At 36.4% G+C, this 22,220-nt stretch overlaps 1 protein-coding gene across 3 annotated transcripts in view; it reads right to left on the bottom strand.

Annotated features, from left to right (window-relative positions):
- The window catches only part of LOC138695809 (uncharacterized), a 228,166-nt gene that overhangs the window by 129,999 nt on the left and 75,947 nt on the right, over nucleotides 1-22,220 (bottom strand). For all 3 annotated transcript variants that reach the window (XM_069820040.1, XM_069820041.1, XM_069820042.1), the window contains 4 exons: nucleotides 20,257-20,416; nucleotides 14,619-14,816; nucleotides 10,992-11,586; nucleotides 8,059-8,351 (listed from right to left, as the gene is read on the bottom strand). In XM_069820040.1, coding sequence (XP_069676141.1) covers nucleotides 8,059-8,351; nucleotides 10,992-11,586; nucleotides 14,619-14,816; nucleotides 20,257-20,416 — 1,246 coding nt within the window. The remainder of the gene's footprint in view (nucleotides 1-8,058; nucleotides 8,352-10,991; nucleotides 11,587-14,618; nucleotides 14,817-20,256; nucleotides 20,417-22,220) is intronic.

Here is a 22,220-nt window from a genome sequence, read left to right as displayed (position 1 = left end):
GTTATCGGTTTGTTAAGTGAACAATATTCTGAACGAATTCTTTTACATTGTGATGTTCTAGAAAAGTGCAATAACAAAACTATAGTTAAACTGTTCAACGAAGCTATGGGTATCCTGTGGCCAAAGGGTATTATGTACGATAATGTGTTATTCTTTATTAGCGATGCTGCCCCTTATATGGTCAAAGCTGGACAAGCATTATCTGTTGTATATCCTAAATTGACTCATTTTACTTGTGTGGCGCATGCATTTCATCGTGTGGCAGAAGTGGTCAGAGACAATTTCCCTAAAGTAGATTTGTTGATTTCATCAGTGAAAAAAGTATTTCTCAAAGCTCCCAGTAGAGTTAACGTGTTGAAAGAAATGTACCCTGAAATTCCATTGCCACCAAAGCCAATTTTAACTAGATGGGGTACATGGCTAGAAGCAGTTGAATATTATGCCGAACATATAGACTCTATTAACAATGTTCTCCTTGCATTGGACTCTGAAGATGCAGTCTCAATTGATACTGCGAAAACAGTTACCTGTGACATAAGTGTGAAGAATGACTTAGCTCACATTCAGCATACATTTTCATGCATCATAAAAACGCTCAAAAGTCTCCAAAATAGGCACCTTTCACTATCTGAAAGTTTTGAAATTATAAATAGTACTGTGGAACAACTGAATCGTGGTAGAGGTAAAGTTGCAGATGCAGTAAGAGCTAAGGTGGACACTGTACTTTCAAAAAACCCTGGATATGAAGAACTACAAAAGGTTGTTGCTGTGATGAGTGGTGAATCAACAGTGAAGATTAACTTGGACTTATCCCCAGCAGACATTGTGAAATTGAATTATGTACCAGTTACTTCTTGTGACGTCGAACGCTCTTTTAGTCAGTATAAATCTATCCTCAGAGACAATAGAAGAAGATTCACTTTTCAGCACTTGAAAGAAATGTTTGTAACCTATTGTTATGGTAACAGACAATAAAAATTGTGTTTTGTTGAAACTACATTGGAAGATAAGGTACGTCCATTATATTTTTTGTTTAGTTTGATTAAAATGTACCAATATTTAACGTACATAGTCATTTTTTTATAATTTTAAGTCCATATTTAATTCCATATTTTGGTAAAAATCCATATTTAATTCCATATTTTGGTAAAAACTACATATATATTTACATATTTCATATATTTTTAGTCCACATAAATCCGTTCCCTGATTATGATAATGTGGTGCCAGGAGAGGTCTTAAATCTAAACTTAACCTAAATTCCAGACCATGGACGAACACAGAAATAATCCCCTTTAAGGAAAAATTCCTATGCTCTAACCGGGAATCGAACCAGGGACCTCATGAACTATAGCCAGAAGCTCTGACCACTAGACCACAGGGGCGTATTTTGCGGGCTACTGGCGGTAGCCCAAGGAAATTACAAAAGAAAAAGTTTATAATATAACATAATGTAATAATTTTGTATTATTAGTTTTACCATAGTAATTAAAATTAAAGTAATTGTTAGATATATTTTGTGTAATAATAGGGTCAGCGGTAGCCCAAACCCTTTAACCAGTATACGCCACTGCTAGACCATGAGGCTGGTCGGGCAGGATAATATATAATTTTATGAACGACAAGTAAAGTCACACAAGTTAATCTCAGTAACGTAATATAAAACTCAATTGTAGTGTATGGTAGAAAGCTGGACCACCACAAATATGAAAAAATTCTTGTAAATATACATATCATATAAAATTACGGTAAATATTTTTGGTGACCACGTGAAAAGGGGACATGCCAGGTCTTGTTTATCCCTTGCAATGCGCTCCACTCAACCAACTTCCTGAAAATTTTTTGAAAAATATTGATAAAATTATCAGAAGTGTAATCAAGGAAATATTGTCCCTCCCAGATGACACTCCGAATGCCATGCTGTATGCATCGAAGAACGTAAGAGGTCTTGGAATTCTGAGAGCTGAATGGGAAGCCAGTATTCAACACTATAACATCTGTAGGCGACTGGAACACGTGAATGATGCATATCTACATCACATGAGAAATCTAAAAGAGGAGAAGAAAACATCTCTCACGCGCCTGAAGATTGCTCCACACAGCGTCACTCCTCAAACTAAAGGAAAACATCTCAGAGAAATTCTCAGAAAACAATAATTCCAGTCATGGTGCCAGCTCCCACATAAAGGCAAAGGTGTTTGTACATTTGAAGAATGCCCCAAAGCAAACTCCTGGATCTCCTCTAAAAAGTGTCTTTCGTCCTCGGAATACATCAATGCCATCAAGATGTCTTGCAACGTCACCGGAGTGATCTCTGTCCCTGGCAGAACCTTCAGTACTACCCGTTGTCGCCATCCCGGCTGCAGCGAGACTGAAACACTTGGTCACGTACTGGGGTTCTGTAAGAAGGGAGAGCTGCTGCGTAACAACAGACACCATCGTGTCCGTACAGCGATTGCCAACCTGCTAAGAAACAGAGGATGGGAAGTACATGAGGAGATTCATTGCGTGTCTGAAGATGATTCTCATAGAAGAGTCGATATAATTGCCATCAATAGAAGAACCCAGAAAGCGATGGTCTTAGACCCTACGATTTGCTTTGAACGAGACACAAATCAAGCACTGCAGATTAATGATGACAAGCGAGCTAAATATGTACCTTGTCTTCCATACCTCAGTGAAAAATATGGCATTTCGCTTTACAACTGGGATGTTGCAGGCTTACTATTTGGAGCAAGGGGTTGTTTACCAAAATTTACATGTAATATCCTTAAATCCTTTCAAATTCCCTTTTATGAGGTTCAGAAGATTGTAATGGAAATTCTGAAGGCCTCTTTTCAAATTCTACACTATCATCTATATGTTAACACGTAAATTTTTGTTTTAATGTACAAATCGAATCACTATTTTGCTCGTTTCATTCCTCTTTATCTTTTATGTTTGTTAATTCCAGATCCCAATGGTCAACCTCACTTGAGGACAGATGATTTGAAATAAATCTTAGTAGTGGATCGTGACATTTGGAAAATGAAGACTGTATTTTTAGGTCGAGGGAACTAGTGTAGGCCTGTAGTACCACAGGAATATTATTCCTATAAATAAAATAAAAATAAATTAATTTTGGGAATAATTATATATACAGATAAAGCGAAAAGAAATATATATACAGAGTGGAAGTGAAATAATCCTGCGGACTGAAAGGGCCGATAGAGAAAACCTATATTAATTGCGCCTGCCCTGTGATCTGCTGTTTGGCACGCCACCCAGCGACTGACTACGTGGCAGAACTGACCGAGAAGTTGAATGGAGTCCATCAACTGGCTAGAGAGCACCTCAAGATGGCCAGCGACAGGATGAAAGTGCGTTACGACAGATTAGCCAACTCTGCAGGATTCCAGGAGGGCGACCTGGTGTGGCCGTATCGACCTACCAGGACCAAAGGAAAATCACCGAAGCTGCAGCGTGCCTGGGATGGACCATACCGCGTGGTAACCTGGATCAACGACGTGGTATACCACATCCAGCGACAACCTCGAGGGAAGATGATGGTGGTGCATCTGGACCGACTAGCGGCTTACCAAGGGACTGTTCGGGACATACAGCCCTAAGGAGGAAGCAATGTGGCGCCATGGAAAGACCTGGCAGCGTCATTCGTCACTTATGAGCATATATGCTACTGTACTGTAGATAAAATCTAATGTAGAAAACGAACTTCATAACTACATACATGTAAACAAGCTTCCTTGGCAATACATGGATACCTCTAACTCATATTGGTGCATACAGTTACAACACATTTTGTTGATATCATCTGAATGCGTCAACACATTATTACAATGGGTAGTAAGAATAAAGTTTAAGTACTTTCTCAAGGTTTATACTTTGAGTATGAGCACTTACTGTGATTATATACTCGTAACCACTAGAACATACTCATATTCGTAAGAATAAAGACATTCTATCTAATGCGAATATATACTCATCTCTACAGCCTTCTTGATTGTTTAAAAGTTAGTATGTACTCGTGTTACCTATCCTCTTTGACCACATTGCACCGTGATGCTCAGTTTTTTTTTTATAGACTTTCACATGCTATCCGCATGCTGTAGTGGTTTGTGTTTTGCCTTTTGTAAATTTTGATAATGGATAAATAAATAAAATAAATAAATAATTAAATAAATTAAATAATAAAATTAATTAATTAAATAAACAAATAAATAAGTAAATAAATAAATAAACATGAAAGAGAGAGTGAATCAGATAAGTGACGTTAATAAAACAGGAAACAAGACAATAGTACTGGGAAATCGTCTTTACGGGATGTTGAATAGAGATTACAATCCATTTCTAGAATTTCAGTTATGCTAATTCTATTTTTTGTATATTTTAAAGTTACAAAGTAATTGCATCTTGCAATTCAAATTTTACAAAATAAACTGTAATTGTTAATTATATTTAACAATACAATCTAACCTCATAATTTGATAGCCTTCATATTTTTATAGGTTATGTTTTTTATGAATAACAAATACGTGTTTAACCTTTTTCACATTCACTTTTGTGAAGCGTTAAAGGCTTCTGAAGTTCACGTCTTTTTCTATATTTTTCCATGAGGTACTACATCGTTCATAAATTCTGCCATTTTTTTTTTTATTTAACTTTAAACTGAACACAAATCAACAAATATTCAGAATTGAGCCTGCTACAAATCATACTCAGAGAACGAACTTATAAATATGAGAATATCCATGTTATGAGTACATACATAATAAAAAATGAGTAGGTGCTCAAATGTTTTTATTCTCAATAACAAGAGTATATACTAAAAAAAGTCTAGTATATACTATATACTCATGTTTATTCTTACCACGGAATGTATCTCGGTAACTAATTGAATTTAATGGAGGGGGGCACTATGGTCCAGCACTGTGACCTTGTGCAGATCTATTGTGCTAGCCCTCTGGTGACGCATTCCCAAACACCACATCAGCCGATCACACTAAGGTTCTCTGGTCCAGGTTTTGAGCAGCCAGCTCTACCTGGCCCTAGGCCAACCCCCTCCATGCCCCCCCAGCTGGCATTTGGTGAATGCTATGGAATGATAATGAAATGGAGAAATAGTGATGGAATGATGTAAATGCCTAATTTGGGGAAAAACGGTAGAACTCTGGGAAAACCCCCAACTGCGGCCTTGTCTGCCCAAGTGTCACTATGGATTTTTCAATGAAAAAATCCCAGACCTAACCGGGAATCGAACCTGGGCCGCCTGCGTGACAGTCTAAAGGTCTGATCAGCCACCACAGAGGTCTCAGTAACTAAGTATTGAATGTACAGTAGAACCCCGATTATCCGTCACCCTATTAACCGATCGGCGGATTATCCGACTGTCTTTCTGTCACTCTTTTCTTTCTTTCTTTACTGCAGAAATAAACATGTAAAAAACTTAGTACTATACCTTATATTAGTACCTATTTTCTCTTGAGTGTTTTATTACAAGCCTTTACTTTACTTAGTACTACTGCAGGCAATAAGAACAGTTACTTGAAGGTGTTTTTTCCAACTTTTAAAATAGTCACTACCTCTTTCAAAGAAATAGCCTCAAGAACTTCCGCACAGTAGCTATATAGCAAACCTGTGCAGCATTCAGTCCTTGTCCTACTGTTCGAATGCCCGTACTTTATAACTTCTATGCAAAATATCTTCCATGGAGTCGACCTGGTTGGCGCAGTTGGTATAGCGCTGGCCTTCTATGCCCGAGGTTGCGGATTCGATCCCTGGCCAGGTCGATGGCATTTAAGTGTGCTTAAATGCGACAGGCTCATGACAGTAGATTTACTGGCATGTAAAAGAACTCCTGCGGGACATAATTCCTGCACATCGGCGACACTGATATAACCTCGGCAGTTGCGAGCGTCGTTAAATAAAACATAACATAAACATCTTCCACGGACGTCAAAAGTGTTTTGCTAAGTATCGAAATAAAAATGTAAATAATTGAGAGGTTTAGGAAAAGAGAAACCGCAGCTCATTTCGCATCAGAATACGTGATTGGTGTTACAACTGTGCGTGATTTAATGAAAAATAATGATAAGGTGTAGGCCTAAAACGTGTGTAGATCTACAACAGGAGCCCTCTACTATTCCTATCCTTCTGCAAACAAACATCATAAGGAATTTCCTTGGTTCTTATAAACCCGTCGTTGAAACCAGAATTAAAATAGTGAATTTCTGATCCACTATCTAGCATGCTGAACACAGCACTATGGAGGAAATTATGAGACTGCAGTATGGACTTACGAAAATATTTTATGGTACGGATTATCCGATTTTTTCGATCAACTGTCCAGTCCACCCCCTTCATTACCACGGATAATAGAGGTTCTACTGTAATCTTTTAATTATAACCATAGTTATATGGAAAAATACACAGATATAGTCTGGATCAGCTTACTTCATACCCTAAGGATGAAATGTAACCATTTTTCTCCCATTACTACTGTCATCCTCTGAGGAGTTAAGTGCTGAGAGGAATGCGGTTCCGACTAGTCTATTGCGGTACTGGAGTGGGAGGGAACAGTGACACCATCAGTCTGGAAGGAAGTACAATCATACTGAAAACATTCGCCCAATTTACGAGAGCAGTATGCCTATTAGTTTTCTAACGTATTTTTGATGAGATAGAGATGTAACCATTCGTACTTGTGTGTTCAGAGAAGGAAGGTATTGTAGGAAATTTTATTTATTTATTCTGGTGAAGTTAAGGCCATCACGCCACCAAAAATACAAATACAATAAAATCAATAAAAAGAAAAATCATAATAAAACTACAATAATATTAATGAAAAGAAGAATCATGCTATAAAATTTAGTGATTAGTAGAACTGAATTAAATTTGTAAAGTAATCAATTTAAATATACTGTACTGCTGAACTCACTTGAGAAGTAAAACTATTTGATTTGTATTTTAAGATATCACCAACAAATGATTTTCGCATGACATTATAGGAATCTGTTTTTCACGATACAAATCACACATATTCTAAAATTCCAATAGAATAAAACCAAAAACTTTTCCAAAGCATGTTTCCTTAAAAATGACTTGTAACAGTGAAATATTTGATATGAGTAATTCATATAATATTAATATAGCTAACATCAGGGCGATGGTTGAGCAAAAATTGCAACAATATATTTAATATATTAATAATAAAACCATATAGGCCTAGGTAAACAATGTGTATTTGAAATATTCACACACTACTACAAACTGAAGACTGCATATTTTTGGATGATTAATACTTCCCACTCCGCTCGGCTCGGCTTGGCTGTAGCAACAAAAGAATCTACCTGCAACTCCCCACACCGATGGCAAGAATACCTCAGGTCCCAGCGCTAAACTCGTCGGAGGAAGACAGTACATATGCTATTAGATTGTGGTGATTTTTCTAGTTTGCAGGTTGAAGTTTCTTTTGCCAACTTCGTTTCGAATTTCGATAGTGACAAATGGTAGTGATTTTGTAACTGGTATGTTGGCAGCTGAGACAAATATCGACAATATTTGTCGGTACTGGAGTTCCATGAAATTAAAATTGTACTGGATTTCTGACCCGGTTACTGGAAGCTAGTGAAATCTGAACATACTAATAATTAATTAATATCAGTATTAATATTAATACATATGTTATTTTATGTGTTGCGTTGTGGTTATAATTCAAGACTATAGTCAGGTAAGTTTTCGGAGTTAGTACTAATAATTTCATGTGGTCACACAAAATTCATTTTCAGGTTAGGTCTCGTGAATCAACTGTTTAGTCAAACCAATGAATTTCGTATTGCCAGACAAAATACTTAACATGTTGATCCCTTTCCCATATAGTTTGCCTACGAAAATACGTTACAAATTATTGAATTATTTAAAATAACTTTCCAACATAAAGTACGGTAAGTAAATAAGTCATTTAGTAAGTAGGATCGTGTGATAGCTGGTAACAGTTGGCAACACTGACAAGACGGCAATATTTGCTGTTTAGGAACTGTTTTTATGTGACCCTCACTATACCTAGAATTCCACAGACTTCAAGATCTGCATTCAGCGAATCAGATGTCGTTGTTGTGTCCTCAACAGAAGACTGGCCACCATAATAAATACTCGCACCATCCTCTGAATTCGCGAGAGACGTTTCTCCTCCTGCATTTCCATTGCTGCCACCACTGTGATGGTGAAGCAAAAGGAAATGTCGTCCTGACATAGACTTTGCAGAAGAGGCTGCTGCAGGGAAAGCCAATATTCTTTTAGCTATGTCTTCAGGCTTCTCTTCGTGTTGGCTGCTGTGATCAGAATCAAGATGATACCTGCAATACAGATCCAATTCAATTATTGGAGGAAGTTTGATCCTTGTACTCAGCAATTTTATATTTTTAATAAGTTTGAAGTTTGATTCTGTAAGTATTATTACGGTATATGTACACCTTTACATAAAAAAATTGTTTGTATAATTTTGCTCTGTAAAATTGTTATACAATTGAGAATGGTACCAGAAAGAGAATGAAATGAACAGATCCCTTGAAATTATGTCTAAATTATTTATGAAAATTATTTTGTTTAATAATTTTGACATGCAACTTGAAATATGAAAGCGCATGCAGTTTTTAAGATAGAGGCACAGTTTTTTCACTGTTTTATAGCTAATACTCTTCTTTAGTGCCTGACATAGAGATATTTTTTATTTTTATTTACATTAATTAAATATTACCATATATGTAACTTACAATAATATTTTATGTTGCATAAATCATGTAAAAAATCCATAGATAATTATTAATTATATTAATGTTATTTTACTCATTGTCAGGCACTGGGGGACATTTCAAGCTTTAAAATGACACCAATATCTTCTTGGTATCACCATATTTGACTGAGATTTCATGTTTGAAAGAATTAAATATTCTAAAATTACTATTTACAGGAAATGAGCCACAAACTTTCAGAGCCTAGAAGACTCCATCATCATATGTCACCCCTTAAGCAGCGTCATGTCGGTCTAGTTTCAGCTTCTTTCTGCCTCTCAAATACCTCCGCCTTGTTTTAACTTCAGGTGTTGAATGTTTTTTTTTTTTGGCATTTTTGTCCCTATTTCCATTGATGCAACAAATCCTGCGATGGTGTTTGTCCCAGAGTTTATGCCCATCCTCCTCAGAATTGTAATTTCTACTTTTGGACTCTTATTAAAATGACGTACAACATCATTGACACACAAATTTACAGTTTTATGACGAATAGTAAAAGATTATAAATTACTTCATTATGCAAAAAAGTTTTTTCAATCTAATGATCGTGCCCAGATATCTATGCATCTATTTCGGGACTAGAAAGAAGTTTATTTTACAAGCAATGCTGGATGAGGGGATTGACTGCTACGAAGATCACTCCAAAAGTAATGCACTCCAAAAGTAGCCTAAGTGACCGTGGCTGATGACGCAGCATTTTGGAAAATGGGACTTATCTGAAAAACCATAAGGCATAAATCGAAAATTCTTATATCAAATTAAAGGGGAGAAAATTCTCTATTAAAATAGTTATATTTTGAAAATTCTAATTTTTCATCATTTTTTGCATTTTGTGGGTATGCATATAAACCTTAAGTCAAGACTAAAGAAATGTCTGTAAATATGCAATTCCATCAGAGGAGAAACAAAGTCTCACAGCTTTCCTAACTGAAAGGCAAGAACTTTGCCACATTCAAATATAAAACAGATATAATTCTCCTTAAAATTTATGACTGATTTACAACCAATAAACTAGCATTAAACATTAGTAAAACTAACATAATTCAATTTAAAGCCATTTCAAATTTAATCTCTGAAACATTGGACACAACTATCAACAATATACCTCTACTAGAAACATCAACAACCAAATTTCTTGGTTCGCATATTAATAATACAATAAATTGGAAAAATCATATCAAAGAAATAACCCCCAAACTTAGCTCAGCATGCTTCGCAATTAGGTCGTTACAACAATTTCTAAACAGCATTATCTTAAAGACAATATATTTTGCGTATTTTCATTCCATTATGTCCTACAGAATAATATTTTGGGGAAATTCTGCGGATAGTAAAAATATATTCTTATTACAAAAAAGAGCCATTAGAATAATAGTTGGAGCAAAGGCTAGAGAATCATGTAGATTATTTTAAAAAAAGTTAGAGATTCTAACCTTAACAAATCAATACATATACTCTACAATAAATTTCCCCTTATGTAATAAAGAAAATTTTCCAACTAACTCAGCCATACATAGTATAAATACCCGCAGAAGGAATGATTTTCATACGCCATCATCAAAATTATCATGCTTTCAAAGGGGAGTACGTTACATGGCGATAAAAATGTTCAATAGTCTTCCTGAAGACATTAAGAATCATAGCCAAAACCCTGCATTATTTAAGGTAAAACTAAAAAATTACTTAATATCTCACACTTTCTATTCTGTAGATGAATTCTTGACATTTCACAGTACTGTGTAAATATTATAATACTATTAAATGGTAAACATATTACACTGTATAAAATATTATTGTTATTAAGGTATTAATTCTGTATATATTTCATATTTGCATTTTATATGTATTGCATTTTATTGTTAAACGTAAGAATTGGACATGTTCTTTATTCTATGCTATAAAGCAAATGTAAGAATATTATGGAACGAATAAATCTATCTGTCTATCTACCTACCTATCCACCTACCCACCCACCCACCCACCCACCCACCCACCTACCTACCTACCTACCTACCTACCTACCTACCTACCTACCTACCTACCTACCTACCTACCTACCTACCTACCTACCTACCTATCTATCTATCTATCTATCTATCTATCTATCTATCTATCTATCTATCTATCTATCTATCTACCTACCTATCTAGCTCCCTACCTATCCTATCCTATTCTACCACCTACCTATCTATATATCTATCTCACCTTGGTTCATCACCAGAGCCAACTACTCCTCCATGCAATGGACCTCTGCGGCCTCGAGTACACAAATCTCCTGTGGAATGTGATCGCTTAAGGAGACGTGAATCTGTTTCATCGTATTCGTCCACATCATTGAAGCACCCATTCTCGTGGATGTCTCCGATCTCGAACCGCCCGTCCTCCGCAATGCAGGGCTTGAAGCCGCAGCCAACCAGCAACTCTTTGTCCCCAAGAGTCTTGCTCACGCCGCAGCCCCAGATCACCTCACCACCTTCGCTCCCATCGTCAGGTGAAAACATGTTTGGACCAGTATTCAGATTCTTGAGATCGATTTGACGTCCTGCCAGACTCTTGAGGAAGTAATCCACAGTCAAATCAGCGCTCGTCTTATGGTAGATGGACGAGGAGAGGTCTGTGCCCTCCTCACCTTCGACTTTAAGAGCTGAAATCGCATGCATATCAGGAGAGCTTATATCTCCAATGCAGTCCACACTCCCAAGAGACGGGTCAGCTGAAGTGCTCTTAGCAATTTTCTTCGTTGTTTCTTGCAGAGAAAGTTGAATTGCAAGTTTCAACTGATGGTCGTCCATCACTTCTCCTGAAATGAATAAAATGAAGTAAATGGTCACCTGTCGTAAAGCAATAAGATGATATGAATGGAAGATTTCTCGAACTTAAGGGGAGAGGAGGTATTTTTTTTTTAACTTTTTTCCTATTTGGTGTAAAATATTAATTTTTTGTATGTAGAGAGCTCATAGCTGTGGCAACTCAACCAAATAAAAATATTTTGAAAAAAAAAAAAAAATATTTGGGGGCCCAAATTTGAAAAAAAAAATATATACCCAATGCAGGATTGTACTAAAACTGATATATCTAAATTGTTTTTAAAGATAGATTCAAACAGTTTTTTTGCAATGTATTTGCAAAAGCATGTTCTACAAACTGTCTGTAACATAATTTTGATATTAGTCCCTACGTTTGTAAAATAAACAATTAAACTTTAATAACAATTTTCTGATTTCCTTTCTTGCAAACAAACGGACGTATTTTTAAAATGAAATCAATTAACAAAATTCTGTTACAGAGAAAAGTTTCCTAATAGTCTAAAGAATGTGTGTTCTAAATTTCATGCACGTATCTTTAATAGTTCAGAAATTATATCGATTTTTATCTGGCAATGTAGCAAAAAAAATTAAGTTACTGGAAACCGATAAAAGCGGGCATGTGATTTAAAAATCCATAGCGCAGGAAGTTTAAAAATGACGTCTCAACATCCGATAAGGGCACAAATACCTACAAAATGTTATGCAATGCATTCCACACATATCAAAGGGTATTTTAAAGAAAAAAAAATGTTTTGAAAATTTAATTTATCGGAAACAACAATAAAAGTGGGTGAGTGATTTAAAAATCCATAACGCAGGAAGTTTAAAAATGGCGACTCAACATCCAATAAGGGCTCAAATACCCACAAAATGTTATGCTATGCATTCCACACATATTATAGAGTATTTTAAAGAATTTTTTTTTTTTTAATTTACTCATTTTTCACCAAAAAATACCATCCTCTCCCCTTAAGCCTTTCACTAGAGACAGTCAAATTTCACGATTCGTGAAAATTGAAAAACCATTGAAAAATAATGAGAAACATGTTTTTAGGTAATTTTTAACATATTTACGTGTATTTCGACACATCAAGTACCCGCGAATTTGTTTAAATCTGCCTCTATCAGCGAATTTCTACTTTTACTCGAGAAATTTAATAGCATCTAGTGAAAAATCGCAAATTAAAGCCATTATTCTCCAGCACTCTTTCTTTTTCCCCTACTTTCAACAATCTATTCACAAAATGCCAAAACAAATACTCGTATTTTGAAAACAAATATGTTGACACTATAAACAAAGTATCACGCCATTATGGATAAAATGCCATGCTGATCCAAGCAAATTAGCGCTGACTGTTCCCTTGGTGATGTAACGACGGACGATATCCATGAACACTCGAACGTGAGTGCTATTTTCATGATGGTGTAACGAAAATATACGAGAATACCTGAACACACAAAGCTACATCTCACCTTATGTGCCCATTATCTCCATATCTCCATACACTCCAGAATTATGTTTGAGAAACATTCATTATGCCGCCAAAACTCAGTTTAGATGAACGGCTCAAACAATTCTCCCAAGATGGAATGAAGAGGTCCAGAGATAATATAATGCTGTGCAGTTTCTGCTATAAGCGAGTTGCATGGGAAACTTTGGACAGCATGAAAAAGCACATTGCAAACATAGACCAAGTGGAAGTAACAAAGACATGCAAGAATCAGAAAACAATATGTTGTTGTTGTTATCTAATGCCGGGCTTTGGCAACGAAGCCATTAGCGTTCTTGCTCTCCAATATTTCTCTGTGGTGGATCCATCAGGTAGAACTTCACAGGTTTGTAGATGATCTTCAGTCATTTCTTCTTCTTTGTTGCATAGAGGACAATTTGGATTTGTGTAAATTCCTATTTTATTCAAGTGTTTGGCCAAATAATTGTGTTCTGTAAGCAGTCTGAATTTTGCTACTGCAGATTTATGTGGGATTTCTGGAATAATTTCTGATTTTTTTATTAAAATGCTCCATTTTTTATCTTTGGCTTTGGCACATAGTGCTTGGTTTTGCTTGATTTTATATTTATTTTTAATTAGTCTTTTGATGGATATAAAAGGTAGGCTTGTATTTGTATTCTGAATTAAATTGGATCCTTTTTTGGCAAGAAAGTCAGCAGTTTCATTCAGAAAACAATATTCGAGAATATTTTAATTCAGGTATAGATGTTCACAGAACCAAAGAATTTTCTTTTTTCAAGAATTTAATTATTTTACTCAAGAATTTTTATCTTTGTCACTCAAGAAATTTAGGCGATTTTATTCAAGAAATTTGAGAGTCCCTACCTTTCACATCATCAATCGTCTCTAAACACACACCTTCATCTCAAACAGCAGAAATAACTAAAATGCTCTCTCAATTATTATCACTCAATAAAACAATTGTATTCCAATGGATACCATCCCATTGTGGAATCCTGGGAAACGAGAATGCGGATGCTTTAGCAAAGAAGGGCAGCATTGCTACTTACAGACCTGTTACTAAATCTACGTATTACTCTGTGAAGAGATTTATTAAATCTACATACTTAGACTTCAACAAACAAAATTTGATAACTCAATCCCAAGGGAAAAAATGGAACTCTTGATCAAAATCCACAGTTAATTCCCGATTTACCACGAAAATCGTCTGTAGCTGCATTTAGATTGGCAACAGGCCATGATTGTTTCGCCAAACACCTGCATAGAATTGGAATATATCAGTCCCCTAACTGCCCATTGTGCAACTCAAACCAAGAAATGGATTCGGAACACCTCAAAATCTGTGCTTCCGTGGCTAGTCATGATAATATCTTTGAAAAATATTGGAGTGCAAGAGGTCAAATGACTTTATTGTCAAACGCCTGGCATTAGAAAACAACAACAACAACAACCTTTCACTTATCTTATAATTGAAAATTAAATATGAAATAAAATAAATGAATGTCGCAAAATCTAATCTCTATTATTACATGCATAAAAGTATAAGTACAGACCTGGAGTGTTGTTGGACTCGACACTGGTGCCAGGTTGTCCCACTGAATCTCCAGAGCCTTGCTGTTGAGCCTTGCTGGCAGCATCCTCCACGGCTCGCTGACGTTTCTTCATTTCGTCTTCAATCATCTGGAGTCGTGACATCTCCAGAGCTATTACTAGATCCATGTTGTAATCCGCTGTCACATTCACACGGTACACTATAAACATGACACAACAGAAATATAAAAGTTCCAGGCAAGAAAAACAGAAGAGAAAGAGAAAAAAAAGAGAAAGAAGAACTCAAAACTTGTTCCACAGATGCTTCATTCGTCATGAATTAAACTTGTGAACTAACAGCTATTGTGCAAATCTGGCTTTCATTTGGAGCTCTCTGTAAAGCAGGTTTGAATAATTTCAAGGATAAATTGTTCCGGGGCCGGGTATCCTTCGCCAGTCGGTAGAGCATTTGTGCGCTAAGTGAAGGGTCCTGGGATTAATATCCAGCCCCGGAACAATTTTTCCTTGAAATTATTCTAACAGCTGTTGTATTGTTGTTTTCCAATGGCCATTTTTGGGATCATTTAACCCATTTTTCTTCTTGAGCATGAGCAGTATGTTATAACTGGAACTTGGAAAATTCAGAGGCTGACCAGATTTTTTATGGTTCAGCAGAGGACATCAGCAATTAAAAAAAAAAACCCACGAACGTTCACCTAGTCACTCTCCATTGAAATGTTGCAGAAAGTGCATGTAACAGTAGATACAATGATAAAACTTTGCACACTAAATATGTAGGTTATCTTAATTTTTTTAAATAAATCCATAAACACACGTAACTCCTATACATAATTACAGCTACTAAGAACTCAATTTCAGTACTGACGCATGCATGGAAGTCTTTCACATGATATTGTACACACTGAACTCTAACATCAGCAAGTACTGGTCTGAAGAATATATCTTTTTAAGGATCCGTTCATTCCCATACAGCTTCACACTAAGTTCTTCACATGAGAAATTAAAGTTTCTTTTCATTTGTAACAAAGCTTTAACTGTTTCAACTTTCATTCTTGATTTTTGATCAGTCAAAAAATTGAGTTCATTGTGGAAAAAAGTCTTTCAACTGACGAATTACTGCCTGATTAATGATCCTATTTTGACACAGCTTTCAATTAGAATGGAATTTTTCTGAAATGTAGAAAAAAGATCATACCACTTTTCACCTGTTGCTTTGTCACAAAATTCCTCATTTTTTGAACTAGTTAAAAATGGACACTGCGGCAGTTCTAACGCTTCTGCACAACGTCAATGCTAAGATGACCAAAGACAAAGATGCTATGTTCTTCTCAAAGAGTGCAGAATATCTCATACTGTGCTCACTGGTTCTTCTGTCCGATACTGAGAACTGTTCAAAAATGTGCATGAATTCCAGCAGTTCCAATAAAATGTTACTGAAACAAAATCAAAGCTTCTGGAGACAAAATTAATTTTCAGGGACAAAAACGGGGACATTTGCTCCCCGGGGACATCAACTCAAAATCAGGGAGTGTCCCTGGAAATCGGGGACATCTGATCAGCCTAAGATAGCCCAAATTTTGTTTTTGGGTCTATATATAATATTTTGATGTGAAATCTCCCTCCCCCTCCTTTTCATGACATCAATTATCCAGATTTTTTATTATACAGACTGACTTCAGTCTTAACTGTTCACGGTGTAGTTTGCTGTACTTGTACAAGAACGCGGCCATTTGGCTACCCAGTTATTCACAGAATAGGAGTGGTAAGCACAATAAGCTTCAGGTCCCTCCTCTGTACAAGGTAAAAGAAAAGGTTTTAATTATAGTAAAGGGTGCGTCAGAAAGAACGGATGGATTTCAAACTATCGATACGCAACGAGGAGAGAGATATAGTGAGGGGGACCACGACTGTTGGGTCAGCCATAGAATGCAGTTTCAGTTGAGAATATGGTGTTGGTCTGGTGTACAACGTGCTTTCATCGTAGAGACATTTTTGAAAAATGAAGAGTCTGTGATCGCCACTCGGGACTCATTTCGACATCGGATGTCACGCTAGGATTCCAACTCGGAATACAATTTTGCGGTGGGTGGCTTCATTTCGTATCACAGGTTCAACATTAAAGAAGAAATCACCTGGACGAAATTCTATTGCACTGAGATTGTCCGAGGCTACGGTAAGATCTCGCGCCCTGTGACTTCTTTCTTTGGGACCATTTGAAGGCGTAAGTTTGTAAACATCGATCACATACACTGGACGAACTGAAGACAGCGATTCGTGAAGAAATTGTGGCAATTGCACCAGCTATGACTGTGAAAGTGATGGCGAACATCAGAAAACGCCTCGATGCCTGTACTGAAAGCCAAGGACATCATATGGATAATGTTGTTTTACATAAATAAACTGCATGTATTGGTGAATATGTTGATAACAATAAATTTTTGATTTGATGAATCTTTACAATTTTCTTGCCATGTGAAATCCATCCGTTCTTTCTGACGCACTCTGTATTTACCTGAGTGATGGATGCCCCCGCATCATGGACACACCTCAATTTTTAGCGTTAAAAAAAAAAAATTCCCCGCGTAACAGACGCATCTAATTTTAAACAAAGATCATTTTAATAATATCGAAAGACGTAAGACTGGATGAACTGCTTATGTTTAAATTTAAGTTTTTAAACAGCAATGCATGGTACCAGTGAATGAGGTAAGGTTAGTGTTAATAATAACAATAAAGTGTCTTGTCTTATTACTCAGTTAGTGGGGTTTAAAAAGGGCACATCAGCTACTATGGCTATTTGCGCCCTTATCTAAAATCTTTCACTGAACACAAACACAATACAATAACCAGAATACTCAAAAGAACTAAAAAGCGTTGTCACGGTTAAAACGAGGCAAACAAATGCAGTTTCAACAAGGTGAAGCATAAAAACCATAAAAGTGAGAAGTTCTCTGACCCTAAATAGTATTTAAAAAGAAACAACAAAACAATAAAACAAATTCCACCAGAAATAAACTGTCTGTCGCATGTATATCTTGTCTTATTGTCGCTATATTCATTGTTATAACTTATCATCTGTTTATACAACTGCTGCTAACTAGCGATCGTCTTAAGTGTGATGCAATCAATATATAAATTAGTCGCGGCCCATATATCGTTACATATGCTATCAATTACTTCAGCATTGGAGCTGGCGCACCTATAATATGTGTTCCCCCCCCCCCCCCTCGCATAAAGGATGTATCCTAGTTTTTTTATTATAAAAATAGAAAAAAAAAAAAAGAAGTGTGTCTATTACGTAGGTAAATAAGGTAGTTCAGATAATTGGCAGTCTACTGTAATTAATTTTTAATTGTATTAATAACTACATTAAATCACTTCCTACGATATCTATTATAACATATCCCAAGATTATTAAAATGTTATAAAATTAATATAATATTTGTGTTACTTAATAGGCTAAAATTTAAAATTAACAATAAGAGCTATCAGATGAATTCACATTTAGGAACTTTACCATAAAATTCTCTCTTAGTATCCTTTTTTACTATTTATAAGGAAGCAGTCTCTGAGAACTGAACACTGTATACAGGGTGTTTCAAAAATACGGGGCATAATTTCAGGTATGTATTTCCCACATGTAGACAATCAAAATAGTTCATTACAACATGTGTCCAGAAAAGCTTCATTTCCGAGTTATGGCCTTCACAACATTGAAATTCACCGGAACGTTTTTCTTTCCGCAGGTCGTTGCCATCAAAGGGAACACTAAGAGGGCACTCTGACAGTTCATTCCGAGGCGAAAGTTACATTCAGTGTTGTGTAGGCGTTAGACTGTGCGACATGTATTCAAATCAAGAGCTGGCAGAGATACACTTCATGTACGGTAAGGCGGACGGCAATGCTGTGCTGGCTCGTCGTTTGTACCAGGAGAGGTACCCACAGTGACAATGCCCAGATCGGAAGACATTTGTACGTCTCCATTACCATCTGTGCGAGTATGGAAAATTTAACTCTCCTGGTTTGGGAAGGGGACGACCAAGATCTACAACTCCAGAAGTACAGGAGGAGATTCTGGAGGTTGTGAACATGACTCCTTCTATCAGCACACAAAGGGTAGCGTTGCAAGTCAATGTTCCTCATACGACTGTCTGGAGACTGTTGAAAGAGTATCAATTGTATCCTTATCATTTGCAACGTGTACAGGCCCTGTCACCAGCAGATTACCCTGCATGAGTTAGGTTCTGTCAGTGGTTCTTGCAGCAGTGTGGTGTAAATCCGAACTTTCCTGCCTTAGTATTATTTATAGATGAAGCACAGTTCACACGAGATGGCATAACAAATTTCCACAATCAGCATGTATGGGCGTATGAAAACCCACGTGCAACTGTTCCATCTCATCATCAGGTGCGGTTCTCCCTCAACATGTGGGCTGGTATCATTGGTGATCGATTAGTTGAACCCCATGTACTTGTAAACAGACTTACGGGGCAGGCGTACACAAACTTCCTGGAAAACACCATACCTCATGTTTTAGAAGACACTCCACTGATCAATCGTCAACACATTCACTTCTTGCATGATGGCGCTCCTGCACACTTCAGTCGTACGGCTCGCCGGTACTTGGATCGAAGGTTTCCTGATCGATGGACAGGTAGAGGTGGCCCAATTGCTTGGCCTCCACGCTCACCTGATCTGAACCCTCTCGATTTCTACTTGTGGGGCCATTTAAAATCATTGGTTTATTCGTCTCCGGTGCCTGATTTGGAATCCCTTCGGAATCGAATTGTGGCATGTTCTGAGGACATACGCAATACTCCTGGAGTTTGGAATCATGTTCGCAGGTCAATGAGACATCGATGTGAGGTCTGTATTCAAGCAGGAGGTGGACATTTTGAACATCTTCTGTAATGACAACGATCTGCGGAAAGAAAAACGTTCCGGTGAATTTCAATGTTGTGAAGGCCGTAACTCGGAAATGAAGCATTTCAGGACATATGTTGTAATGAACTATTTTGATTGTCTACATGTGGGAAATACATACCTGAAATTATGCCCCGAATTTTTTAAACACCCTGTATAACTGCCTATATTGCTGCTTAAAAATTGACTCTCCTCAATGTAGACTGCAATATTTAAAACAATTACGAGATTTAACCTACTTCGAGAGAAGCAATTTAAGTGCAACTATTTCTTGATTGTGATTATGTAAATAATACCATATGAAATGGATTGCAGATACAGTAGGAGAGTGAAATGTCATGAGTTAAATGGGGACAGAAACCACCAGTTGCCGAGTCTGACAGGGTCATTTTCATCATGAAGCTTGTATGACATTCTGGGACTTATCTTTCGTTCATGTCCATCACAAATATCATTCCAGTCAATGTAGAGTGTCAGGAATTGAACCTGAAATCCGCAAAATAGTAAGTTCATGCTCTGACAATGAGATTTTAGTTCATTCATTTACTTTAGTTATAACTTGAGTTTTTTTCTATTAATCAGTAGCATTTTTTCATTTGTTAATACATACTTTAATAAAGACTTCATAATTTGTGTGTGCTGGTATAAATAATATTCCATTATAGTTGGCTTTATCTGACTGTAGTTTAGCATTTAAAATTAAAAACTTCAACATACCATCGTCCTCTGTACCAAGTCTTGCTGTGCGACTACATCTTAAACTGCAATAATCATGAATTGCTGAGGTGCGAGGGTTGCGTGCTCTTGGACGACTGCACCCCACTCGGCTGCACTCCCCAAGCAAACTCACTGCCAATGCTCGGTTAACCTCAGTCTCCTGAAATAACACAATGAGTAACACTTCAACACTCTTGATGGCAATGTTGGTGATTCTAACAATAAACTTTGCTTAAACCTTTCTTCCACTCACCACCATCATGGTTTAGATCAACTGACCTAACGGACAACGGGAAGGCCAAGAATGAGGTGGTTGGGAGAACTAAAGGCAACACTATACTGAAATTTCCAAGTTTCATATTTTTAAGGGTTCACAATAGTGGAATCAATAACTACCATACTTATGAAGCTAGCTTCACCAAATTTTGTTCACTGGCATATCTGGCTAATAATGACAAATGTACAGAATATCAACTGCCTATGATAAGTGGATTGCATTTTATTAATATTCTACTAAAATATTGAATCGTTTTATGTAAGAAGTCCCTTGTGCCATAATTTACATTATTCTTAACTGATATTCACGTATAAGGATCCTTATATACATGGGATCAAAATTTATTATAGGGTTTTGCTGTAAAATTAATCAGTAAATTATTATAATTTTTTATTATAAAAGAATAAAAAAAGTTGTTGTTTTCTAATGCCAGGCATTTGACAATAAAGTCATTTGGCCTCTTGCACTCCAATATTTTTCAAAGATATTATCATGGTCTGCCACTGAAGCACAGATTTTGAGGTGTTCCGAATCCATTTCTTGGTTTGAGTTGCACAATGGGCAGTTAGGGAACTGATATATTCCAATTCTATGCAGGTGTTTGGCCAAACAATCATGGCCTGTTGCCAATCTGAATACAGCTATAGACGATTTGCGTGGTAAATCGGGAATTAACTGTGGATTTTGATGCAAGAGTTCCATTTTTTCCCTTGGGATTGAGTTATCAAATTTTATTTGTTGAAGTCTAAGTACGTAGATTTAATAAATCTTTTCACAGAGTAATACGTAGATTTAGTAACAGGTCTGTAAGTAGCAGTGCTGCCCAAGAATAAAAAATAAAAATATTAATAATCATAAAAAATTCCTAGTAATTTACCGATTCACTGTACAGAAAAACCCAATAGTAATGTTTGTTCCCATGTGTATAAAGACTTATATAAGTGAATATAAGTTAAAAATAATGTAAATTGTGGAGCAAGGGATATTAATAAAATGAAAATCACTTACCTTAGAGGGATGAAATTTTGTACACGTGTTATTATTAACCAGATACACCAGTGATAAAAGTTTTGTAAATTTACTTTTAGAAACATGGATGTTAGTAATTTCATTATAGTGTCCTCTTAAATGCAAGAGGAATGGAATGGACAATGGATGAGTGAAAAATCTTGGAGGAGAGAGATGCCTGGAGGAGGCAAAGTTGGATGGTCCGTATACTTTTTTTCTTACTTGGTTATTTAACGATACTGTATTAACTACTAGGTTATTGAGTGTCAATGGGATTGATGGTAGCGAGATGGTATTTGGTGAGATGAGGTCGAGGATTCTCCATAGATTACCTGACATTCGCCTTTAGGGAAAACCTCGGAAAAAACCCAACCAGGTAATCAGCCCAAGTAGGGATCGAACCTGAGCCCAAGCACAACTCTGAATCAGAAGGTAAGTCTCTCAGCCAACTGAGCTGTGCAGGTGGCCTGACCCATATAAATGGAAACGTCCAACAGGGAAAGAAGAAGACATCTTCTGTCCAAAAGAAATGTATTTATTAATTTATTTCCTAAATCATCATCTTTTCTTGTGAGTATCCTAATTTTTCTCTTTTATTTGTGTTCGTGAAGAAAAACCTTTATAGTAGCTTACATAACAAAATATGACATTTTTAACTTTCTTATACCGGTATAACTTT

This window comes from Periplaneta americana, chromosome 3, assembly GCF_040183065.1.
Source record: "Periplaneta americana isolate PAMFEO1 chromosome 3, P.americana_PAMFEO1_priV1, whole genome shotgun sequence".
NCBI classification, from domain to species: domain Eukaryota; kingdom Metazoa; phylum Arthropoda; class Insecta; order Blattodea; family Blattidae; genus Periplaneta; species Periplaneta americana.
Note: the sequence above shows the minus strand (reverse complement) of the source record. Positions and strands in the feature narration are given on the sequence as shown.